Raw genomic sequence first — 25654 nt, 5'->3', positions numbered from 1 at the left:
CAGGAATGCGGGCTTTGGTGCAGGGATGGGGGGAGGGAGGGAAGAAATCCCCCCCCCCCTTTAAAAAAAAATATATCTAATAATATGTAAAAAAAAAAAAGGGATAAGCAGAATAAAAAGCTGGAAAAGCCATTAGGATGGGATGCGTGCTGGGAGCTGCAGGCCTGCTGCTGTGGGCGTCCATCCTGGATGGGGACAGACAGGGGGGTCCTGACCCCCCCCCCTCGTTCCAATGAGCCTCGCCGACCCCGCACACAAAAACTCCCCCCCAAAAAAGGCTTTTTTTTTTCCACCACCCCTCCAAAAAAAAATTAATGAAAATAATTAAAAAATAATAAAAGTTCTTTTTCCACCCGCCGAAACTTCGACGGCTGCAGCTTCGCCTCCGCAGACGAGGAGGGGGCGGCCGGGCCGCCCATCAGCAGGGCGCTGGGTTCGGGGTCGGGCCCTATAGAAACACGGCTCGGATGGGGCGGGGGGCTCCGGTTTGGGGTCGGGCCCTATAGAAACACGGTTCGGATGGGGCGGGGGGCTCCGGTTTGGGGTCGGGCCCTATAGAAACACGGCTCGGATGGGGCGGGGGGCTCCGGTTTGGGGTCGGGCCCTATAGAAACACGGCTCGGATGGGGCGGGGGGCTCCGGTTTGGGGTCGGGCCCTATAGAAACACGGCTCGGATGGGGCGGGGGGCTCCGGTTTGGGGTCGGGCCCTATAGAAACACGGCTCGGATGGGGCGGGGGGCTCCGGCTGCGGGCTTTGTGTGCCGGCGCCGCATCTGGAGCGCGTTAACTCCGTTCGGCAGCGCGCACACATGGAGCGGATTAAATCCCTTCTCGCTTTCCTCCCCGCCCCCCCCACCACCATCCATCACCCCCCTTCCTCACCCACGGCCCCGCAGTGCTCTCTGCACCCCCCCCCCATCTTCGCCCCCCCCCAGCGGCCCCGACACCCCAAATCCCAGAGCGAGGGCTGGGCGGGTGGAACCGGGGGTGCCTCAATGTGGGGTTGGGGAGTGCAGGTTTGGGAGCCCGCTGCTGTCTTAGGGCATCCTCAGAAAGGTGCTGGGGGGGGGGGGGGGGGGGGGATATTCCACCTTTTAGGTGTCGGTGGGGGGGTATTTGCCCTATAAAGATGAGGGGGGGCATCCCATCCCCCCAAAGGTAGAGGAGAACCGAGGGTGGGGGCACCGAGGGTGAGGGGATCCCAAGGACGTGGGGATCCCCAGCGTGGTGGTATCTCAATGGTGGGGGCACCCTAAGGGTGGGGGCGTCCCCAAGATGGAAGGGGTCCCAAGGAATGGGGGGGTGGGGGGGGGATCCCAAGGATTGGGAGGTGCTGAGGATGAGGGTGCCCCAAAAGTGCATCCTCCATCCTCCAAAAATGCTGAGCAGGGGGTGTTTCTCCCATGCAGGTACTGAGGGTGGGGGATTTCACTCCAAAAAATACATTGGGGGGGGGGGGGGGGAGAGGATATTCCTCCATAAAGATGCTGGGGGGGGGGGGGGGGGGGGGAGGATTTGACACTAAAATGATGCTGGGGAGTGGGATATTCCCCCAGAAAGAACGTGAGGAGGGGATATTGCCCCATAACGATGCTGAGGGTGGGGGATTTTTCCCCCCAAAAAAGATGCTGAAGGGAGGTTATGGGGGGGTATCCCCCCCCCCCCACCCTATAAAGATGCTGAGAGGGGGATATTGCCCCCAAAAGATGCTGGGGTGGGGGGGATATTCCCCTATAAAGACACTTGGGGGGGGGGGGGCGATACAGATGCTGAGGGAGGGGATGTTCCCCCATAGAGACGCCCGGTGGTCTTTCCCCACATCCCAACAGGGTCTGACCCCAAAGCTCAGCCCCATGGGGAGGGTGGGGGTCTGTGTGCCTCAGTTTCCCCCCCCCCACGGCCGCAGCCCACAGCCCGCCCCACCCCGGCTATTCCTGAAGCCCAGGCACCCTCCAATTGTGGCCGGCAGGGCAGAACCCCGTAATCACGGCACCGACTGCTGCCGCTATTTCCAGCCGTGCTCAAAGCAGCCATGGGCGTAATTGGCCTCCGGGCAGCCAGAGAGACGTGGCTCCTCGCCCTAAAATAGGACCTGCGTGTCCCACCGGGGACCCCCGGCCCTGGGGGGGGATGCAGGTGGATGGGGTGGGGGTTGTAGGGCGGCCCCGCGCTGCGTCCCCTGTGCGTGGGATAAGGGCTGTGGGGTCGGGGTTATGGAGGGGGTGGGGGGGCAAGGGCGAGGTGGGAGAATCACCCGAATGTGGGGTGGGGGGGTGTTTAGGATAGGGGCAACCTAAGGGTGGGGGGGGGGATCCCCAACGTGGGGGGATCTCAATGGTGGGGGCGCCCCAAAGGCAGCGGTCATCCCCAAATGTGGGCAGGTGTCAAAGGTGGGGGCACCCAAAGGGTGGGGGGATCCCAAGGGTGGGGGGATCCCAACATGGGGGCACCCCAAGAGCGGGGGCAGCCCTAAGGTAGAAGAATCCCCAACACAGGGAGGTTCCAAGAGTGTGGGGATCCCAAAGATGGAGGGATCCCAAGGATAGAGGTGTACCCAACACGGAGAGGGTCCTGAGGATGGGGGGGGGGGGGGATCCCAAGAAATGGGGGGGGTCCCAAGAATGAGGCTGCCCCAGTGAGGGCTTCCAAAGAGTGGAGGGGATCCCAAAGGTTGGAGCATCCCCAGCATGGGGAGATCCCCAAGTTGGGGGCACCCCAAGGGTGGGGGGGGGATCCCAAGGACAGGAGGATCCCCGACATGGGGACACGGCAAGGATGGGGACACCCAGGGGGCCTCAAGGACGGGGGGGATCCCAAGGATGGGGACACCCCAAGGGTGAGAGCATCCCAAGAGCGGGGGGAACCCGAGGATTGGGGGGGGGGGGGGGGTCCCAAGGATGGGGGCAGGGCTTTGCACCCCCATTGAGCAGCAGCAGCAGCCCAGCCCGGGCCCCCGCCGTCTCAGCTTGCAGAAGCTGAGATGGAAATTGTGAGGGACGAGGTAACACCGAATATTTTCCATTGCCCGTTTTCTTTTCTTCTCTCTCTTTTTTTTGCAGTTTCTTTCTTTTTTTTTTCTTTTTTTTTTTTCTTTTTTTTTTATTTTTCCTGCTTTATTTCACTCTTTGATTTCATGGAAGAATCCTCGCTCCCAGTCGTGGCCCCACACAACCCCCCCCCCCCCCCCCCCAGCCACAGTGATGCCCCCAACCCCATCCGAGTGGGACCACGGGGTTGGGAGGGATGCAGGGGGGACCCCTGAACCCATATTTCCCCCCCCCCAAAAAAAACCTCCTGGACCATGCAGAGGGATTCTCACCCCACATCCCCTGCAAAGGGCTGGGATGGGGTGGGAATGGGAATTGGGTATAGGGATGGGATGGGATGGGATGGGATGGGATGGGATGGGATGGGGGTGGGAATGGGATGGGGATGGGATGGGATGGGATGGGATGGGATGGGAATTGGAATGGGGATGGGGGTGGGAATGGAAATGGAAATGGGAATGGGGTAGAAAGGGGATGGGTAAGGTGAAGGGGATGGGGATGGAAATAGGGATGAGATGGGATGGGATGGGGAAGGGGATGGAGAAGGGGGAGGAGATGGGGTGGGGATGGGGATGGGGTGGAAAGGGGATGAGGATGAGAATGAGGATAGGGATGGGGACAGGACGGGGGTGGGGATGAGATGGGTTAGAAAGGGGATCAGAAAGGGAATGGGATAGAAAGGGGACGGGGAAGGGGATGGGAACGGGGTGGAAAGGGGATGGGATGGGGACGGCGCTGCAGACGAGGGCCAGGACTCCTCTCTGCCGGCCGGCTCCAGAGCCTGGCTGGGATTTCTGCGAGTGACCTCATCCCCAGGGCTGGGACCGAGATCCCGCTGCCACGTGGCCGAGGCGTGGGGCTGCCGCTGCCCGCCTCGCACCCTCCTCATCCTCGCTGTGTGGGGGCCACGGAGCTGCTGAGCCTCAGACCCTAAAAGCTCCCAGGGGGGCTGCAGGGACCCCCAGTGCTCGTGTGGGGGCAGAGCTGTAGGGTCCCCCCCCCCCCCCCCCCGACAGAAGAGGCGACATCCTCTGGTTTCCAAATGGCACTGAGCGCACTCAGCACCGCGCCGTCCCAGTTTTGGGGTCTCTCGGTGCTGGGGGGGGGGGGGGGGAGTTTGAGGCTGAATGTGGAGTTTTGTGGAAGCAGCTGTGGGGAAACGGGGGACAGAGAAATCGAGAATGGAGCAGTGTGTGCCCAGAGGGCGTCCAGAATGGCCGTGGGTTGGGTGGGGGCTGCTGGAGTGGAGGTGGTGGGGATTGGGACGGTTGGGCTGGGGGGGTGTTGGTTTGGGGGTGTTGGTGGGGGTTGGGGGTCTTTGGGTTGGGTTGGAGGTGTTGGTTTGGGGGTGTTGGTGGGGGTTGGTGGTGGTTGGGGGTCTTTGGGTTGGGTTGGGGGTGTTGGTTTGGGGGTGTTGGTGGGGGTTGGGGGTCTTAGGGTTGGGTTGGGGGTGTTGGTTTGGGGGTGTTGGTGGGGGATGGTGGCGGTTGGGGGTCTTTGGGTTGGGTTGGGGGGTGTTGGTGGGGGTTGGGGGTCTTTGGGTTGGGTTGGGGGTGTTGGTTTGGGGGTGTTGGGTTGGGTTGGTGGTGGTTGGGAATCTTTGGGTTTTGGTGGTGGTTGGGAATCTTTGGGTTGGGTTGGGGGTGTTGGTTTGGGGGTGTTGGGGGGGGATGGTGGCGGTTGGGGGTCTTTGGGTTGGGTTGGGGTGGTTGGGTGGAGGTTGGTGGTAGCCGGGTTGGGGTTATGGGGTTGGGGTTGTTGATGGGTTCAGGTTAAAGGTATTTGGGGTGGTTGGGTTGGGTTTACCGGGTTGGGGCTGTCGGGTCGGGGATTTGGGTGGCTGGGAGAGTTGGGTTGGGGTGGTTGGGTGGGGGTTGTTGATAGGTTGGAGTTAGTGGTATTTGGGGCTGTTGGGTTGGGGTTCTTGGGTTGGGGTCGTTGGTGGGTTAGGGCTCATGGCATTTGGGGTGGTTGGGTTGGGATTGGTGGTGGTTGGGGCTGTTGGGGATTTGGGTGGCTGCGAGCGTTGGGTGGGGGTGGTTGAGTGGGGTTCGGTGGTGGGTTAGAATTAGTGGTACTTGGGGTTTGGGTTGGGGTTTGGGGTGGTTGGGGCTGTTGGGATGGGGATTTGGGTGGCTGGGGTTGTTGGTGGGTTAGGATTCATGGTATTTGGGGTGGTTGGAGTGGGGCTGTTGTTAGGTTGGGGTGGTTGGGTTGGGCTCAGCGGTAGCTGGGGCTGTTGGGTTGGGATTTGGGTGGCTGGGGGTGTCGGGTTGGGATGGGGCTGTTGGGCTGAGGTTGACACTGCTGGCTGGTGGAATTGGGGTCGCTGAGCTGTGGTTTTGGGCTCTGCCCTCCCTGTCGGTGCTTCGGTTAAATTGAGGGACCCTCCAAGCACACAGACAGGAGGTGGGGGGTGGAAGGACAGACAGCGCGTGCAGACAGCGGGGTCCCTGGGTGAGGGGTCTGCAAGACAGGGAGCAGGGCTGCAAGGGCTGGGAGGACCCCCCCCCCTCACTCCCCCCATCCCGGCCCCATAGAGCACCACTCCGCGGTGCCCAAATCCGGCCTCTGCTCTTCCTCCTCCTCCTTCTCCTCCTCCTCCTCCTCTCCTCTCCAGCTGCTTCCCACCGCTCCCAGCCCCACGTCAGCACCGCTCCCCCCAGTTCATCCCAGTTCCCTGCCTGACAGACCAGCATGGATGATGGGGGGGGGGGGGGTGTTTAACTCTTCCCTCTCGAGCTGCTGCTCCCCCCCCATCCCCATTCACCCCCCATTTCACACAGCCCCCCCTTTTTCCATGGGGTCCCCTATTCCCACACTGTCTCCCCCCCATCCCCTCTGCATCCACAGTCCCTACAGTTAAATATTCTCCTCCCCCCCCCCCCCACTGCCCCTATTCCCGTGGGTCCCCCCCGTTTCGGTGGGGTCCCCCAAACCCACGGGCTCCCCCCATCCCCTCCACATCCCCCCATTGCCGTAGAACCCCCTGTTCCCACGCCGTCCCCCCCATATCCACGTTACCCCCCCAGCCCTTCCGCACTCCCCCCATTGCCCGGGGCTCCCCTATTTCCCCCCACACCGCCCCTATTCCCACGGACTGCCCCCATCCCCACGGTTCCCCCCCCTTGCCCACCTCCTCCCTCCACCCCCCCCCCCCCGGCCCCGCCACGTCCCGTCCCCAGCTGCCGGGCCCTGCCGCTTTGGCAGCGAGATTTGGCCATCGTGGAAATACGAGGGGGGGTGCGAGGGGGGGGGGGGGGGGGAGGAGAATATATGGGCCAGGGTGGGGGGGGGGAGGAGTGGCCTCGCGGAGGGGCGCGTCCCGCTTTGCAGCGGGCGGAGCCGCCCGACAAAAGGCTTTCAAAAGGATGGAGACGGAGCACAGCCAGAAAAAAGTCCTCTTCTCCCCCCCCCCCAAACAACAACAACAGCAACAACAACAACAACAACCCCCCCCCCCACCCCCCCAGCAAAAAAGAAAAAAGGGGAAAAAATCCCAAAGCAGCCCCGCAGGACCCGCAGGATCCTCAGGATTCTCCCCATGCGCAGCTGCGTTCAGCGAGAGGGAAACTGAGGCACGGGGGGGGGGAAGGGGAAGCGCTGTGGGGCGTTGCTCTGCGCCCGGAGCTCCTCCCCCGGCTGCCCCCCCCCCGGCGTGGGGCACGCGGGCCCTCCGACCCCCCCGCCCGGACACGTCCCTGCTGCATCCACGTCGGCAGCAGAGGGGGAGGGGGGGACCCCCGGGCTGCGCTGGGAGCAGCGTTTGGGTTTGGGGGTCGGGGGGTGGGGGGGGGGGGGGGGGCCGGACTGACATCCACAGCGCGGCTGCGGCCAGAGGTGTGAGGGAGCTGCACTGCGGGCACCTCTGGGGTACATCGTGGGCAGCTTTGGGGTAAAACCATGGGCACCTTTGGGGTACACAGTGGGCAACACTGGGGTTTAACCATGGGCACCTTTGGGGTTACTGCATGGGGAGCAATGGGGTCAAACCATGGGCAACTTTGGGGTACACAGTGGGCAACACTGGGGGTTAAACCATGGGCACCTTTGAGGATAAACCACAGGCACCTTTGGGGCACACCATGGGCAACACTGGGGTTTAACCATGGGTACCTTTGGGGTTACTGCATGGGGAGCAATGGGGTCAAACCATGGGCATTTTGGGGTACACCATGCGCACCATTGTGTTTAAAGCATGGGCAGCACTGGAGTTATGGCATGGGCGCCATTGGGGTACACAGTGGGCAACACTGGGGTTAAACCTTGGGCACCTTTGGGGCACACCATGGGCAGTATTAGGGTTACACCATGGGCAGTATTAGGGTTACACCATGGGCAGCATTGGGGTACACAGTGGGCAGCATTGGGGTTACACTATGGGCACCATGGGGGTTGAACCATGAGCAGCATTTGGGGTTATTGCACGGGCACCATTGGGGTTACGCCATGGGCAGCAGTGGGGTGACACCATGGGCACCATCGGGGTTTCATGGTGGGCAGCACTGGGGTTAAAGCATGGGCACTATTAAGGTTACAACGTGGGCACTATTGGGGTATTTAGCATGGGCAGTAATGGGGTTACACCACAGGCACTATTGGGGTTACACCATGGGCACTATTGGGGTTACACCATGGGCACAATTAGGGTTACACCATAGACACCATTGGGGTTACACCATGGGCATTATTGGGGTTACACCATGGGCACTATTGGGGTTACACTATGGGCACCATTGGGGTTACACCATGAGAACTATTGGGGTTACACCATAGACACCATTGGGGTTACACCATGGGCACCATTGGGGTTACACCATGGACATTATTGGGGTTACACCATAGACACCATTGGGGTTACACCATGGGCACCATTGGGGTTATACCATGGGCACTATTGGGGTTACACCGTGGGCATTATTGGGGTTACACTATGGGCACCATTGGGGGAACACTATGGGCACTATTGGGGTTACACCATGGGCACCATTGGGGTTACACTATGGGCACCATTGGGGTTACACCATGGGCAGCACTGGGATCCCCCCAGAAGCACAGAAGGAGGAGGGGACCACGGTTATGGGGCAGAGGGGGAGCAAAGGATCTTCCTGGAGAGGCCACGCGTTGCTGTTGGGGTGAGCGTGCAGCTCCTGCACCCATCCTGCACGGTGCTGGTGGGACGGGTGCACAGTGCAAGGTGGGTGCAAGGAGTCAAACGGGTGCACAGCGCTGCATGGGTGCACGGTGCAGCATGCATGACCGGCGTGCAACATGCATATGGTGTGCAACATACGTGTTGTCAGCAGGCAACGTGCAAACAAAGCCTGCAGCGTGTTCTAAGCGTGCAGCTTATGTGCCTGCCAGGTGTGCAACATGCAACCAAGTGCAACGCGTGTCCTCCGTGTGCAGCACGGTGCCAGGCAGGTGCAAGGTGCGTTTGGTGCTGGGTGGGTGCTTGTTTTTGGGTGGCTGCACGGTGCCAGATGAGCGCACAGCGGGTGCACGGTGCTCGGTGTTTGCACGGTGCAGGATGGGTGCGCAGTCGTAGGTGACTGCATGGTGCTGGGTGCGTGCAAGGTGTTGGGTGGGTGCACAGCTCTGGATGGGTGCGTGGTGCAGGATGGGTGCACGGCGCCGCTGGGTGCACGGAGCAGGATGGGTGCACGGTGGTGGTGGTTGCATGGAGCAGAATGGGTGCGTGGTGTTGGTGGCTGCACAGCTCTGGATGGGTGCGTGGTGCAGGATGGGTGCACGGCGCTGCTGGGTGCATGGTGGTGGTGGTTGCATGGTGTAGGATGTGTGCACGGTGCTGAGTGGGTGCACAGCGCTGCTGGGTGCACGGAGCAGGATGGGCGCACGGTGCAGGATGCGTGCGCGGTGCTGCCGGGTGCACGGAGCCGGGCGTTGCACATCGGCTGCTCCATCCCCACGGCCGGATGCCAAATTCCAACGCCCACACAGGAAGCCGTCGAGGCTCTCGGAGCTGTGCAGAGGGCCGGGCCGGCCGGAGAGATGCAAGCGAAGGGCTGGAGGAGAAAAAGCAGGTCAGCTCCGAGCCGCCAGCGTCACCCTGGCACGGAGCAGCCGGCCTTCGAGGAAGCAGGGCGAGGGATCGGCCGGGACGTCCCCGGGCGCACAGCGTGCAGCTGGCCAGGGTGTGAGAGCTCGAGGAACGGCCGGCCCCGAGCAAACGCTGTGGTGGTGACCCTGGGGGTCCCGGGGGTGAGGAGGAGGGGGGCGGCCATGGGGTGCCGTGTGTGGGGCCGGAGGGAGCGGAGGGAGGAGGCTGCAGCAGCGAGTGTTGTTTTGGAGCTGTGATCCCATCTCGCGTTGATGTGGCTGCATCCCTGCAGGGCTCCATCTGTGGGTGCAGCTCCATCCCTGCAGGGCTCCTTCTGTGGGTGCAGCTCCATCCCTGCAGGGCTCCATCTGTGGGTGCAGCTCCATCCCTGCAGGGCTCCATCTGTGGGTGCAGCTCCATCCCTGCAGGGCTCCTTCTGTGGGTGCAGCTCCATCCCTGCAGGGCTCCTTCTGTGGGTGCAGCTCCATCCATAGGAACGGCCCCAGCCACGGCTGCAGCTCCAACCCCTCACAGCTGCATCCGTGGGCACAGCTCCACCCCTGATGTCACCCCACCCATGGGTGCAGCTCCATCCCTGCAGGGCTCCATCTGTGGGTGCAGCTCCATCCCTGGTATCATCCCATGCCCGGGTACAGGCACAGCTCCGTCCCTGCATGGCTTCGTCCCTGTTATCACCCCATCCGTGGGCTCAGCTCCATCCCTGGGCTCACCCCCTCTGCTATCACCTCCTCAGAGCAGATCTCCAGCTCTGAGCGCAGCTCCCATCCCCTCCCTGTGCCCCCACCCCACTCCATCTCCTGGCATCTCCCCATTGCTCACCCCACTCCATCCCACTGCCATAAACACCCCTTCCAACCCCCCTCCCTCCACATCTCCACATCCATCCCAACCCCACAGGGATCTCCGCTTATCTTCCCCCCCCCCCCCCCCTCCTCCCCCCTTCACTCCCCCAGACCTCGAGAGCACAAACACAGAACAGTGGAAAATGTGACTGCAGTGGAGCTGCAGGGATGTGGGGCTGAGCAGCGCCAGCTGGAGCAGCACGGCTTGGCTGCAGGGCAGTGGGACCCAGCGGGGGGGAGGGGAGGGGGCACATCCTCTTACCTCACACCCTGCACTCCCAGGCTGTTCACCGCCCCACGGGGACACACAGCCTGGTAGAGGAAGGGGCTGCAGGACTCCAGGCTGGCTCAGAGTGGGGGTCACGGGGCTGGTGGCAGATGGGAGGATGGAAATGCCATGGGATGGTGACACACGGACAGGATGGAGATGTGAAGTGGTGGTGGCACATTGGGCGAAGGGGATGTCGTGGGATGGTGGAACACAGGCAGAACAGAGATGCCATGGGATGGGATGAAGCTGGGATGCAATGAAATGCACAGCCGTGACAGCAGCAACATCCCAGGACTTGCTCAAACACAACAACCATGAAGGGAAAGGAAGGGAAAGGAAGGGAAAGGAAGGGAAAGGAAGGGAAAGGAAGGGAAAGGAAGGGAAAGGAAGGGAAAGGAAGGGAAAGGAAGGGAAAGGAAGGGAAAGGAAGGGAAAGGAAGGGAAAGGAAGGGAAAGGAAGGGAAAGGAAGGGAAAGGAAGGGAAAGGAAGGGAAAGGAAGGGAAAGGAAGGGAAAGGAAGGGAAAGGAAGGGAAAGGAAGGGAAAGGAAGGGAAAGGAAGGGAAAGGAAGGGAAAGGAAGGGAAAGGAAGGGAAAGGAAGGGAAAGGAAGGGAAAGGAAGGGAAAGGAAGGGAAAGGAAGGGAAAGGAAGGGAAAGGAAGGGAAAGGAAGGGAAAGGAAGGGAAAGGAAGGGAAAGGAAGGGAAAGGAAGGGAAAGGAAGGGAAAGGAAGGGAAAGGAAGGGAAAGGAAGGGAAAGGAAGGGAAAGGAAGGGAAAGGAAGGGAAAGGAAGGGAAAGGAAGGGAAAGGAAGGGAAAGGAAGGGAAAGGAAGGGAAAGGAAGGGAGCTGCTTACCTCCTGAAGGCCCCAGGAACGCAGAGATCTCCAGGGAGATCCCCTCACCTCTCCTGGCAGCCCTTAAAGAGGGCTGGGAAGGGGTGGATCCTGGCTCCAGCCCTCCCACCCACTCAGCTGTATTGCATCGCATGCACCTGAGCTCCCTGGGCTGGCCCTGCCTTCCCCCAGGTTCTTCATCACTGCTTCAGGCTGGGACTTAACATTGCCACTCCAGATGGTGGCACGTGGGCAGGACGGAGACGTCCAGTAGTGGTGGCACGGGGGGGGGACTGAGATGTTCAGAAATGGTGACACGTGGGAGGTTGGAGCTGCCGTGGGGTGGTGGCACGTGGGCAGAACAGAGACTTGCAGGGATGGTGGCGCAGGTGGCAGGATGGAAACAGCAATGGTGGCACGTGGGCAGGGTGGGGATGCCATGGAGCAGAGAGTTCAGGGGACGGTGGCACTTGAAAGGATGGCAATATCATGGGGTGGTGGCACGTGGGAGGATGGAGGCGAACGGTTTGGCACATGGGCAAGATGGAGACGCCATGGGAAGTCGGAACGTCGTCAGGATGGAGACGTCGTGGGATGGTGATGAATGATGGAGATTTCCAGGGATGGTGGCACGTGGAAGGATGGAGGCATACAAGGGGTGGTGGCACAGGGGCAGGGGGGAGATGCTGTGGGGTGGCGGCACGCAGACAGGATGCAGCAGTTCAGCACGGTGACACACGGAAGGATGGAGGCACCCATGGGACGGTGGGCAGAGCAGAGATGTCCTGGGATGGGGGATAGAGGTGTTCAGAGATGGTGGCACATGGGCAGGATGGAGGGACGATGGTGGCACGTGGAGAGGTGGATATGGCAAGGGATGGTGACACAGGGCGGGATAGAGATGCCACAGGGTGGTGGGACACGGACAGGATGGAGATATTATGGGATGGTGGCATGGGGGGGGGGGGATAGAGGTGTTCAGAAATGGTGGCATGTGGGCAGGGTGGAGCTGCCGTGGGATGGTGGCACATGGCAGAGTGGAGATATTATGGGATGGTGGCACAGGAAGGACGGAGCTGCCATGGGATGGCGGCACGTGGGCAGCACAGGGAGTTCGGAGGGTGGTGGCACATGGGCAGATGGAGACGTTGTGGGATGGAGGCACGCAGACAGGATGGGGACGTCATGGGATGGTGGCACATCCAGGATGGTGGCACGTGGACACGATGGAGAGTTCAGGGGCGCAGGAGGGATGGAGATGCCGTGGGATGGCGGCACATGGGCAGGGTGGGGATATTATGGGATGGCGACACACGGACAGGACGGACGTGGGGACGCCAGGAGGCGGCGCAGTGCAGCCCGGTGTGGGGCGGCGCCGAGCTGCGGCGTTGGGAGCGTTTGGTTCTCATTATGGGCTGCTGGCAGCGGCGGTGGAAAAAATAGCAGGGAGTGCAGAGCTGGGAGGGAGAGGGGCCGTGGAGGGGGGGCTGCAGTGTGCAAACTGCAGCGTGCACAGCCAGCGTGCAGCTGTGTGCTCAGCGTGCAAAGAAAGCGTGCAGCTGTGTGCTCAGTGTGCAAAGAAAGCGTGCAGCTGTGTGCTCAGCGTGCAAAGCCAGCGTGCAGCTTGTGCTCAGCGTGCAAAGAAAGCGTGCAGCTGTGTGCTCAGCGTGCAAAGAAAGCGTGCAGCTGTGTGCTCAGCGTGCAAAGGAAGCATGCAGCTGTGTGCTCTGTGTGCAAAGAAAGCGTGCAACTGTGTGCTCTGTGTGCAAAGAAAGCGTGCAGCTGTGTGCTCAGCGTGCAAAGGAAGCATGCAACTGTGTGCTCTGTGTGCAAAGAAAGCGTGCAGCTGTGTGCTCAGCGTGCAAAGAAAGCGTGCAACTGTGTGCTCTGTGTGCAAAGAAAGCGTGCAGCTGTGTGCTCAGCGTGCAAAGAAAGCATGCAACTGTGTGCTCTGTGTGCAAAGAAAGCGTGCAGCTGTGTGCTCAGCGTGCAAAGAAAGTGTGCAGCTTGTGCTCAGCGTGCAAAGAAAGCGTGCAGCTGTGTGCTCAGCGTGCAAAGGAAGCGTGCAGCTGTGTGCTCTGCATGCAACATGCAGTTAAAGCATGCAAAGCGTGTGCTCAGCATGCAACATGCCATCTGCACGCATGCTGGGTGTGCAACATGTAACTGAGTGCAACGTGTGTCCTCCGTGTGCAACCTGCTCGCAGCGTGCGACGTGCAACACGCCTGCTCAGTGTGCAACGCGCACACGACATGCAACATGTGTGCAACATGCATGCAGCGTGCAACACGCGTGCTGAGTGTGCAGCACGCATGCTTGCACGCTCGTGTTGGTGCTGCACACTGCAGCCGTGGCTCTGCTCCCCCCCCCTTTGGGGTTGTGTGGGGGCACCGGAGGCTGCGCGGCATCACAGCCCTCGTTAAGGAGCTGAGCCAATTAACGGCGGCACCAATAATCCCATAATGCGATCATCCCGCTCAGCACGGCGCTGTGGCACCCATGGGTGGCACCTCCACCCCCCAGCCCCTCACCACTGTGTGCCCCATTGCGCCGGCTGTGTGCACCCCATAGCACCCCCTATATCCACCCCATGGCATCCCCTATACCCACCCCATAGCATCCCCTATATCCACCCCATGGCATCCCCTATACCCACCCCATAGCATCCCCTATATCCACCCCATGGCATCCCCTATACCCACCCCATAGCATCCCCTATATCCACCCCATGGCATCCCCTATATCCATCCCATAGCACCCCTATATCTATCCCATAGCACCCCTATATCCACCCCATGGCATCCCCTATATCTATCCCATAGCATCCCCTATATCCATCCTTGGCATCCCCTATATCCATCCCATGGCATCCCCTATATCCATCCCATAGCACCCCTATATCCACCCCATGGCATCCCCTATATCCATCCCATAGCATCCCCTATATCCATCCCATGGCATCCCCTATACCCACCCCATATGCATCCCCTATATCCACCCCATAGCATCTCCTACATCCACCCCATAGCATCCCCTATATCCACCCCATATGTATCCCCTCTGTGCACCCCATGTGCCACTCCTGCACCCCTATATCCACCCCATGGCACCCCCTATCACTATCCCCTACATGCACTCCCTGTGTGCACCCCATGTGCCACTCATACGCACCATGTGCACCCCATGGCATCCCCTATATCCACCCCATAGCACCCCCTATATCCACCCTATAGCACCCCCTATATCCACCCCATAGCATCTCCTATATCCACTCCATAGCATCCCCTATACGCACCCCCCTCGTGCACCCCACAGCACCCCCCATATGCACCCCTATGTGCACCCCATGTGCCACTCCTGCACCCCTTGTGCACCCCATGGCATCCCCTATATCTGTCCTAGGCATCAGCTCTGTGCACCCCACAGCACCCCCTAAGTGTACCCCCCATATGCATCCCCTATGTGCACCCCATGGGTGGGATGGGAGGGGATGGGAGGGGATGGGAGGGGAATGGGAATGGGTGCATGGAATGGGACAGGGATGGGGATGGGATGAAATAGGATGAAATGGGAATAGGGATAGGGATAGGGATAGGGATAGGGATAGGGATAGGGATAGGGATAGGGATAGGGATAGGGATAGGGATAGGGATAGGGATAGGGATAGGGATAGGGATAGGAATGGGGTGGTGTGGGGACAGGGACAGGGAAGAGTGGGGTGGGATGGGGTGAAGGGGGACAGGGATATGGATGGGAATGGATGGGAGCAAGAAATGGGATGGAGATAGGGATAGAAGGGACTGGGATGGGGTGGGATGGGATGGGATGGGGATGGGATGGGATGGGATGGGATGGGGGTGGGATGGGATGGGATGGGATGGGATGGGGTGGGATGGGATGGGGTGGGATGGGGTGGGATGGGATGGGATGGGATGGGATGGGATGGGATGGGATGGGATGGGATGGGATGGGATGGGATGGGATGGGATGGGGTGGGATGGGATGGGGTGGGATGGGGTGGGATGGGATGGGATGGGATGGGATGGAGCCGGGGTCGGGCTCATCTGCAGCCCCCTCAGCAGTGGGGCAGAGCGGCAGCCCGGATGGGGGTTGGGGGTGCATTGCGGGGCTGCGGGCCGTTCCTGCTTGTCTGCTGCGGGTCCCCCCTGCTGTGCCCGCACGGAGCGGCGCTGCGCGGAGCCGCGATGCGGAGCGAAGGAAGCGGAGCGCCGACAGCGACCTGAGGAGCGGGGACAGGAGGAGTGGGACAGCAGTACAGTGAAACAAAGCGATACAACGGGACCCAAACACCGCCCCACACCCCGCATTTAGGGCCTCACAGCACCGCCCGGGCCGAAGTCTGTGTGCGGGGCGGTGCGGGTCCAAAGTCCGAGCGGGCGCGGCGGCGATGCGCGGTGTGTGCGAGGGGGGGAACCGCACGGCAGGTGCGTGCGGGGCTGCGGGGCTGCGGGCGGCGTGGACCCCCGGGAGGGTTGGGAGGGTCGGGGGTAGGGAAAACGGCACCGACGCGGCCTCCGCTGTGCGCAGGGCGATGTCCGTCGTTCATCTTCATCATCATCTTCATCTCCGTCACCATCTTCGTTGTGCTCCTCTTCGTGTGCCGACTGTTCTGCTGCAACCGCGCCGCCCCCCCGCTCAGCCGTGAGCCCCCCGGCCCCGCGCCCCCCCCGTTGCACCCAATGCCCGCCCTGCCCAGCCTGCCCGGGGGGGGCGGGATGTTCGGCTTGGAGCCCCCGCCCTATAGCGAGGTGCGCCCCATAAATGCGGGATGGGCGGTGAGAGGGGCGGGAGGGGGGGGAGGGGGGGAAGGGGAATGGGGTGAGAAGGCTGCGGGTGCTTCCTATGGGGCCTGGGGTGTTATGGGGCTGGGGGTCATGGAGCTGTGGGGCTGGCAACGATGGAGTTGTGGGGTCAGACATGATGGAGTTATGGGGTTGACACTGGTGGAGTTATGGGGTCAGAAATGATGGAGTTTCAGGGCTGGGAGTGATGGAGTTGTGGGGCTGGAAGATGACTGCATTATGGGGATGGCAACGTGGAGCTGTGGGTTCAGGGATGATGGTGTTGTGGGGTCGGGAATGATGGAGCTATGGGGTTGAAAAGGTGGAGATGTGGGGTCGACAGTGTGGAGTTGTGGGGTCAGAAATGATGGAGTTTCAGGGCTGGGAGTGATGGAGTTATGGGGCTGGAAGATGACTGCATTATGGGGCTGGCAATGTGGAGCTGTGGGGTCAGGGATGATGGAGTTATGGGGCTGGAGGTGATGGAGGTGTAGGGCTGGGAAGTGATTGCGTTCTGGGGCTGACAATGATGGAGCTGTGGGGTCAGGGATGATGGAGTTTAGGGGTCGGAGGTGATGGACTTATGGGGTTGGGGGTGATGGCGTTATGGGGCTGATGCAGTTATAGGGCCGTCCCCACTGACTCCCGGTCCCCACAGGTGGCAGCGCAGCCCTCGCTGTTCCCGCAGCGCGACCGCAGCGTCCCGGCGTCGCCTCCCCCCGGCAGCCCGACCCACTTCTATGGGGGTTTGCAGCCCCCCCCGGGCACAGCGGATCTGTGCGGCGCTCTGCGGTCCCCCCCCGCCCCGGCGGCGGCACTGAGCTCCGCCTCGCTCCCTTCGTGCCCCCCGCGCTCCGTCTGAGCCCCACCGACCGCCCCCCCCCCCCCCCCGGCGCTGCTCCGATGGAGCTCCGTGCGGGGATCTCAATTTATTGTGGCAATAGAACAGAAAGAGCCCGCACTGCGCTGCTGAGCCGGGGGGAACCGTAGGGGTGGGGGCACAGCTGTGCATCAGCCCCCGTCCCATCCCATCCTACATCCTGTATCCTGTATCCTATATCCTATATCCTATATCCTACATCCTATATCCTATATCCTATATCCTATATCCCATATCCTATATCCTATATCCTATATCCTACATCCTATATCCTATATCCTATATCCTATATCCTATATCCTATATTCTATATCTGATCCCATCACATCCCATCCTATCCTATCCTGTCCCACCCTCTCCCATCCTATATCCTATTGCATCCTACTCCATCCTATTCCACACCATTGTATTCTGTATCCTACTGTATCCCATCCCAACCCATCCCCTCCCATCCCACCCTATCCTATCATATTCCATCCCATCCAATCATATCCCATCCCATCCCATCCCATCCCATCCCATCCCATCCCATCTCATCCCATCCCCATCCTTTCCCTGTTCCTATTTCATCCCATCCCATCCCATCCCATCCCATCACACCCCCATCCCATCCCATCCCATCCCATCCCATCCCATCCCATCCCATCCCATCCCATCCCATCCCATCCCATCCCACCCCATCCCATCCCATCCCATTCCATCCCATCCCATCCCATCCCATCCCATCCCATCCCATCCCATCCCATCCCACCCCATCCCATCCCATCCCATTCCATCCCATCCCATCCCATCCCATTCCATCCCATCCCATCCCATCCCATCCCATCCCATCCCATCCTATCCCATCCCATCCCACCCTATCCCCATCCCCAGCCCATCCCATCCCAGCCCATCCTACATTCTATTCTATCTCCTCCCACCCCCATCCCGCCCCCCTTCCCATCCTACCCCCGTCCCCCCATCCCTCTCAGCTCCCCCCATCACAGTGCTGCGCTCCCCGCTCTCGCTCCACGCATTGCTGCCTTCTCCTTCCTCTTGAGCCTCAGCAGATCCACGTGCAGCACACGGCCCAGCACGGCTGAGGTACAAAGCAGCGCCCCCTGAACGGCCCCTGCCAGCCCACAGCTGAACACGTCCTGGCCTGGGGACGAGACCTGGCTGTGACACGGCCACCCCAGGGGGACACGGGGACATGGGGATAGGGTCACCCCATGGGACATCCCGGGTGTAAGGAGAGCCTGGCTGGAGCTGAGCATGGAAAGATGGGGATATGGGGCACGGGGACAGGGGGATGTGGAGAGAGGGGACATGGGGACATGGGGGCACACAGACATGGGGACATGGGGATGTGGGGACACGGAGACATGGGGACATGGGGACACAGACGTGGTGACATGGGGACATGGGAAGATGGGGCGTAGGATCATGGGGACACAGACGTGGGGAAATGGAGTCATGGGGACTTGGGGACACTGGGATGTGGGGACATGGGGACAGGGAGAAACAAGACCAGGAGACACGGGGATGCAAGGATGTGGGGACACGGAGCACATGGGGACACAGGGACACACAGACGTGGGGACACGAGGATATGGGGACATGGGGACATGGAGAAACAAGACCAGGAGACTTGGGGGTACAGAGATGTGAGGATGCAGGGATGTGGGGACACAGGCACATGGGACGTGGGGACACACAGACATGGGGACATGGGGCACACAGGGACACGGGGACAGGCACAAATGTGGGGACATGGAGTCATGGAGACAGGGGGACTCTGGGACATGGGGGCATGGAGAAGCAAGAGCAGGAGACACGGGGACGCAGGGATGAGGGGACACAAAGCGCACAGGGACACAGGGACACACAGACATGGGGACACAAGGATATGGGGGCACAGGGAGAAGCAAGACCAGGAGACACGGGGACGCAGGGATGTGGGGACACAGGCACATGGGACGTGGGGACACACAGACATGGGGACATGGGGCACACAGGGACATGGGGACAGGCACAAATGTGGGGATGTGGGGACAGTTACAGACCTGGGGACATGGGGTCATGGAGACAGGGGGACTCTGGGACATGGGGGCATGGAGAAGCAAGACCAGGAGACACGGGGACGCAGGGACGAGGGGATGCAGGGATGGGGGGACACGGGCACATGGGACATGGGGAACACAGACATGGGGACACAGGGACACGGGGACAGGCACAAATGTGGGGACATGGAGTCATGGAGACAGGGGGACTCGGGGACATGGGGGCATGGAGAAGCAAGAGCAGGAGACACGGGGACGCAGGGATGAGGGGTCATGAAGCACACAGAGCACACAGAGCACACGGGGACACACAGACATGGGGACACAGGGACACAGGAGGTGGGGACGGCCACGTACCCGTCAGGTAGAGGTTCCTGACAGGGGTGTCCGCCCTCATGGCTGCCACCACCTCGGGGCTGAAGCGCCGCAGGTCGTGCTCAGCGCCGTACATCTCCCCGCGCGGCGCCGCCAGGTAATGCGCATTGCTGAGCGGCGACGCCGCCTCCACGAAGTCCACCTGCACGGCCCAATGGGGGGGAGAGAGAAGGGGGCACATAGGGCACACCGGGGGTCTCCATCCCCTCCAGCCCACCCCATTCCGGGTACCCGGCCCCACGGAGCGCCCCGACGCCGTCACCTTGTCGCGGAGGTGGGGGAAGCGCAGCAGCGCGCGCTGCAGCAGGCGCTGGGCGATGTCGGTCTTGTAGCGCAGGTAATCGTCCCCACGGCGCCTGGGAAGACTCCCTGCCCAGCCCTCGAACCATTCGTAGCGCGCCATGGTCAGGATGGTCATGCATGAGCGGCCTGCGTGGGGGGCGCAGGGGGAGATCGGCCCTGAGGCCCCCCTGTGATCCGTTGCAGGGCGCCCCTGGTGCGCACCCCATGGCCGCAGCCACCGAGGGATCGCAGTCTTCATCGCTGGGACGTCGCCCCCAGAGTTCACCCCGTAACCCCAGCCATTGGGGTGACCTCGGCCCTAATCGTGGGGCTGTCACCCACCCCAGTGCCCACCCCATAACCTCAACCACTGGCATGACTTTGGTCCTAATCATGGAGATGTTCCCCCCCCACCAGTGCCCACCCCATAACCCAACCATTGGGATGACCTTGGTTGCCATCATAGGGATGTCAGCCCTGGTGTCCACCCCATAACTACAGCCACTGGCATGACCTTGGTCTCCATTGTAGGGATGTCACCCCCAGTGTCCACCCCATAACCTCAACCACTGGCATGACTTTGGTCCTAATCATGGAGGTGTTCCCCCCCAGTGCCCACCCTGTAACCCCAACCATTAGGATGACCTCGGCCCTAATCATGGGGCTGTCACCCACCCCAGTGCTCACCCCATAACATCAACCACTGGCATGACCTTGGTCTCCATTGTAGGGATGTCACCCCTGGTGTCCACCCCATAACCTCAACCACTGGCATGACTTTGGTCCTAATCATGGAGATGTTCCCTCCCCTGTGCTCACCCCATAACCCCAACCACTGGGATAACCTTGATCTCCACCGTAGGGATGTCACCCCCGGTGTCCACCCCATAACCCAACCATTGGGATGACCTTGGTTGCCATCATAGGGATGTCAGCCCTGGTGTCCACCCCATAACTACAGCCACTGGCATGACCTTGGTCTCCATTGTAGGGATGTCACCCCCAGTGTCCACCCCATAACCACAACCACTGGCATGACTTTGGTCCTAATCATGGAGATGTCCCCCCCCCAGTGCTCACCCCACAACCCAGCTATTGGGATGACCTTGGTCTTCACCATAGGGATGTCAGCCCTGGTGTCCACCCCATAACTACAGCCACCAGGATGACCTTGGTCTCCATTGTAGGGATGTCACCCCCAGTGTCCACCCCATAACCTCAACCACTGGCATGACTTTGGTCCTAATCATGGAGGTGTTCCCCCCCAGTGCCCACCCTGTAACCCCAACCATTAGGATGACCTCAGCCCTAATCATGGGGCTGTCACCCACCCCAGTGCTCACCCCATAACATCAACCACTGGCATGACCTTGGTCTCCATTGTAGGGATGTCACCCCTGGTGTCCACCCCATAACCTCAACCACTGGCGTGACTTTGGTCCTAATCATGGAGATGTTCCCTCCCCTGTGCTCACCCCATAACCCCAACCACTGGGATAACCTTGATTTCCACCCTAGGGATGTCACCCCCGGTGTCCACCCCATAACCCAACCATTGGGATGACCTTGGTTGCCATCATAGGGATGTCAGCCCTGGTGCCCACCCCATAACTACAGCCCCTGGGATGACCTTGGTCTCCATTGTAGGGATGTCACCCCCAGTGTCCATCCTGTCACCTGACTCTTGGGATGAAGCCAGTCTTCACCATGGGAGCGTTGGCCTCAGTTCCCACCCCACCCCACTTGGGGGATGCCCAGCCCCAACCACGGGGATGACCTTGATCCTAATCACAGAGTTGTCACCACCCCAGCGCCCACCCCACAACCCCAACCACTGGGATGACCGTGGTCCTAACCATGGAGACATCACCCCCATGCCCGCCCCATCGCCCAACCCTTGGCAGATGAAGGAGGTGCTGAGCTCATGCCGTCATGTGGATGGGGTGGAGGGGGAGGGGGCACGGTGAGGACCCCTCACCTGGGTGCCGCTCCTCGTAGGTGGGGTCCTTGGCGGCAGGGAAGGTGATGAACATCATGGCCAGGTTCTCAGGGACGTCCTCGCGGCTCAGGGCAGCGTATTTGCTCATCCTACAGGAACAGCACTTGTCCCCATCCCTGCCCCCGTCCCTGTCCCACAGTGGGGGTCCCTTACATGGTGTCCAGGTCGTTGTGAGGGTAGATCCAGAAGTTGGTGGCTGGCAGGTCCAGCTCGGCCGCGGTGCCCCGCAGCCCCACAAACACCAGGAAGGAGCCCATCCCGTGCTGCACCATGGCCAGGCGGGAGCGGATGACTGCGGGGACAGGGGGGCATTGGGGACAGTGGCACCCTGTCCCCTGGAGAGGGGTGGTGGGGGCACAGGGGATGCCATGGACACCAGGGGTGCTGGGGACATCAGGCGGGGACACCAAGAGCACTGGGGACGTGATGATCTCTGAGGGTTCTGGAGACACTGGGGACACCACGAGCAATGGGGACACCAGGGGTGTTGGGGACATCAGCAACACCGGGGACACCAGGAGCACTGGGCCACAATGAGCTTTTGGGTGCTGGGGACACCGGGGATATTGGGGACATCGTGGGCACTGGGGGTGCTGGGAACACGGGAGATACTGGAGACACCATGGGCACCGGGGACACCAGGGACACTGGGGACACAATGAGCTTTGGGGTGCTGGGGACACCAGGGGCACCAGGGACATGGGAGACATTGGAGAAGCCACGATCACTGGGGGCACCAGGGACACTGGGGACACCATGGGCACGGGGGAACCCAGGCAGACGGGCGCCATGGCGGCACACACCGGGGTGGGCACGCAGTGGGGAGGGCAGCAGCCTGCCGAAGGTGTTGAAGATCCCAGCATCAGAGATGACAATGCGTGCCCGGATCTCCACCTCCTCCTCCTCACCGCCCTTCCGCACGGCCACCCCTGCAGCACAGCGTGTTGTCACCCATCCCCATGTTGTCACCCATCCCCATGTTGTCACCCACCCCACACTGTCACCCATCCCATGTTGTCACCCATCCCACGCTGTCACCCATCCCCATGTTGTCACCCATCCCATGTTGTCACCCATCCCATGTTGTCACCCATCCCCATGTTGTCACCCATCCCGTGTTGTCTCCCACCCCACACTGTCACCCATCCCATGTTGTCACCCATCCCATGTTGTCTCCCACCCCACACTGCCACCCATCCCATGTTGTCACCCATCCCATGTTGTCACCCACCCCCATGTTGTCACCCACCCCACACTGTCTCCCACCCCACATCCCAGCCCCCACGCTGGCCTCTCACCCACAGCGGTGTCACCAGAGACGAGGATGCGTGTGACAGCAGCCCTCACCAGCACGGCCCCCCCTGCGCGCTCGATGAGGGGCACGGTGTGGAAGGCGACCTCGCTGGCCCCCCCCCGCGGGTACCAGGCGCCGCGCTGGTAGTGGTGAACCATCAGCATGTTCACCAGGAAGCTGGAGTCCCGGGGTGCCGTGCCTGGGGACACGGGGATGGTGACAGTGCCACGACATGGCCCTCCCCGTCGTGATACGACCCTCCCCTAGCGCAATGTGGCCCTCCCCGTCATGATACAGCCGTACTCTGTCATGACATGGCCCTCCCCATCGTGATAGGGCCCTCCCCTACCACAGTGTGGCCTTCCATATTATGATATAGCCATCCTCTGTCATGACATGGCCCTCTCCATCATGATATAGCCATCCTCTGTCGTGACAAGGCCCTCCTCATCGTGATACAGCCATCCTCTACCACAACATGGCCTTCCCTATCACGATACAGCCACCCCCTGTTGCAACCCACCTCACCCTATCGTGACACAGCCCACCTCTCCTGCAGCAATGTCCTGCTGTATCACGACACAGCCCTCCTCCCGTTGCAGCAGTGCCCTCCTTATCACAACACCCCCCTCCTTGCAGCAACAGCCCCTTCTCTGTCGCGATATCCTCCTCCCTGTTGTGATAGCCCACTCTCTGTCATGATAGCCTCCTCCCCATCACGATAGCCTACTCCCTGTCTCCATATCGCCCTCCCCATCACTATAGCCCCCGCCCCATCACAACAGCCCTCTCCCTGTCTCGATAGCCCCCTCCCCATCCTGACAGCCCGCTCTCTGTCACGACAGCCGCTGACCATAGAAGAGGTAGCTGAACAGGGCACGCAGGTCCTGGTTGTCCGTCAGCCGGGCCACCCCCTCGCTGTGGCTGGTGGCCGCCATGCGGAAGACGGGCGACAGGCAGTGCAGCAGGCCGCTGCGCACCAACATGGCCGCCAGCCAGCGCGGCACCATCTTCAGCAGCGCCAGCAGCGCCACGTGCTTGGAGGCCACCTGCAGCGCACGGCTCCGCGTCGCCCCACGGCCGCCTTCGTCCCCAGCATGGCTGCCACCCGACACCCCCGCCGCCTTTGCCCCCCCCCCCCCTTTTCCCAACCGCGCTCATCCCAGCCAACCCCCCTCCCACGCCCCCCGTGTCCCAACAACCCACATCCCGGCCAATCTCGCCACCCCGTGTCCCATCCAACCCCACCACCCGCATCCCCAACACCTACATCCCACCACCCGACCACCCGCTCCCCCCACGGCCACCGCCTCTGTCCATTTCCCCACCACCCCCATCCCCACCACCCCCGTCCTCCCCATGGCCACCATCCGTGCGCTCCCCAACCCTCCACCCGTGTCACCACCCACGTCCCCCATGCCCCCACCTAGCTAACCCCATTACCCATGTCCCCACCACCCCCGTCCTCCCCACAGCCACCATCCATGTCCCAACCACAGTTGCCCTCCCACAGCCACTACCGATGCCCACGTCCCCACCGCCTCCATCCCCACAACTCATGTCCCCTCCACCCATCTCCTCCCCATGGCCGCCATCCACATCTCCCAACCAACTCTGCCGCTCATGTCCCACCGCCAGTGTCCCCACCACCCGTGTCCCCCACGTCCTCACCATCCCTGCCCCCCTCATGGCCACCACCCATGTCCCTCATTGCTCTCCACCCATGTCCTCCCCATAGCCACCACCTGCGTCCCATCCAACCCCATCCCTCACGGCCCCCATCCCCATCTTCCCCATGGCCCCCACCACCCTTCTCCCAGCCAACCCTACCGATACTCACATCCCCTCCACGTCCCCCTCTGTCCTCACCACCCATGTCCCCCTATGCCCACTACCCCTGTCCCCTCCACCCCCATCCCCTCAATCCCCACAGCCACCACAACCACCTTTTCACCCCCAGCCCAACCCAAACACCCACAGACCCGCATGGACACCACCTCCCCCAGCAGCTCGGCTCAGCTGACCCCCCCCCCACTGCCCCCCACTCCCACTCCCCCAATGCAGCCCCACCTTGGACAGCCTCATGAACTCCCGGATCGCCGCCTTCTCCTCAGGGAACTGCTCCTCCAGTGCAGCAACGAAGGCAGCTTTGCCGGCACGGAGCTGATAGCAGCGCGGGCCCAGGGTCACCTCATCATAGGGGTCAGGCAGGCGCTGCCAGCACAGCTGCCCATCTGTCAGCTGGTCCAGCAACACGCGCAGCATGCTGCCCTCGTGCATCTGCCCCACGTAGTGGATGCCTGCAGGCGCCAGGAGGGCAGGCATGCGGTGTGTGCACGCATTATACATGTGTAAGGTATGCACGGCGCATGTGCACACACACGTGGCCTGCACACTGCATGCACACACATGCACTGCAGGCAGACGGTGTGCACGCTGCAGACATCACGCATTCCTGCACGCTGCACGCATGCCCTGCGTCCATTCACCCCACATGCAAACAATGCGTGCACCACGCACACCCTGCCCACGCCGACATCACACGTGCTGCATGCACGCTTTGCACAGCCGTTGCGCTGCAGGTTGGATGCACGATCGCAAGCTGCAAGCACCACCAATGCATGCTGCTCCTTACCCACGTCAAACTCATTGCCCCGCTCCTGGAAGGTGTGGCAGCAGCCCCCAGCCTGGTCGTGCTGCTCCAGCACCAGCACACGTTTGCCCACCTTGGCCAGGATGCACGCAGCTGCCAGCCCCCCAATGCCACTGCCGATGACAACAGCATCCAAATCCTGCGGCACGCGTGCAGTGCTGAACCCTGTGCATGGAGAGAGGAGCGTTGTGCTGCTTGCATGCAGCAGCAGGAGGCGTGCACCCACACAGCATGCAGTGTGCACCCACGGAT

General features: G+C 61.5%; 2 protein-coding genes across 3 annotated transcripts; both read left to right on the top strand.

The window, feature by feature from the left end:
• Positions 1 to 15451: 15451 nt before the first annotated feature.
• LOC128074710 (basic proline-rich protein-like) lies at positions 15452 to 17553 on the top strand. Its single transcript, XM_052670764.1, has 3 exons — positions 15452 to 15520; positions 15624 to 15844; positions 16536 to 17553. The coding sequence occupies exons 1-3, from the start codon at positions 15484 to 15486 to the stop codon at positions 16737 to 16739; spliced, it is 462 nt and encodes a 153-aa protein (XP_052526724.1). The 5' UTR covers positions 15452 to 15483; the 3' UTR covers positions 16740 to 17553.
• A 2450-nt stretch (positions 17554 to 20003) lies between these two features.
• Positions 20004 to 23563, top strand: LOC128074723 (soluble scavenger receptor cysteine-rich domain-containing protein SSC5D-like). Of its 2 annotated transcripts, none has more exons than XM_052670785.1 (2): positions 20004 to 20054; positions 20910 to 23563. In XM_052670785.1, the coding sequence occupies exon 2, from the start codon at positions 21925 to 21927 to the stop codon at positions 22894 to 22896; it is 972 nt and encodes a 323-aa protein (XP_052526745.1). In that variant the 5' UTR covers positions 20004 to 20054; positions 20910 to 21924; the 3' UTR covers positions 22897 to 23563. The 2 variants fall into 2 exon arrangements, with proteins under 2 accessions (XP_052526745.1, XP_052526744.1); XM_052670784.1 differs by lacking the exon at positions 20004 to 20054 and adding an exon at positions 20660 to 20710.
• Positions 23564 to 25654: the final 2091 nt, after the last annotated feature.

The sequence above is a fragment of the Tympanuchus pallidicinctus genome, unplaced genomic scaffold, assembly GCF_026119805.1.
Source record: "Tympanuchus pallidicinctus isolate F22 unplaced genomic scaffold, pur_lepc_1.0 scaffold94, whole genome shotgun sequence".
NCBI classification, from domain to species: Eukaryota; Metazoa; Chordata; class Aves; order Galliformes; family Phasianidae; genus Tympanuchus; species Tympanuchus pallidicinctus.
Note: the sequence above shows the minus strand (reverse complement) of the source record. Positions and strands in the feature narration are given on the sequence as shown.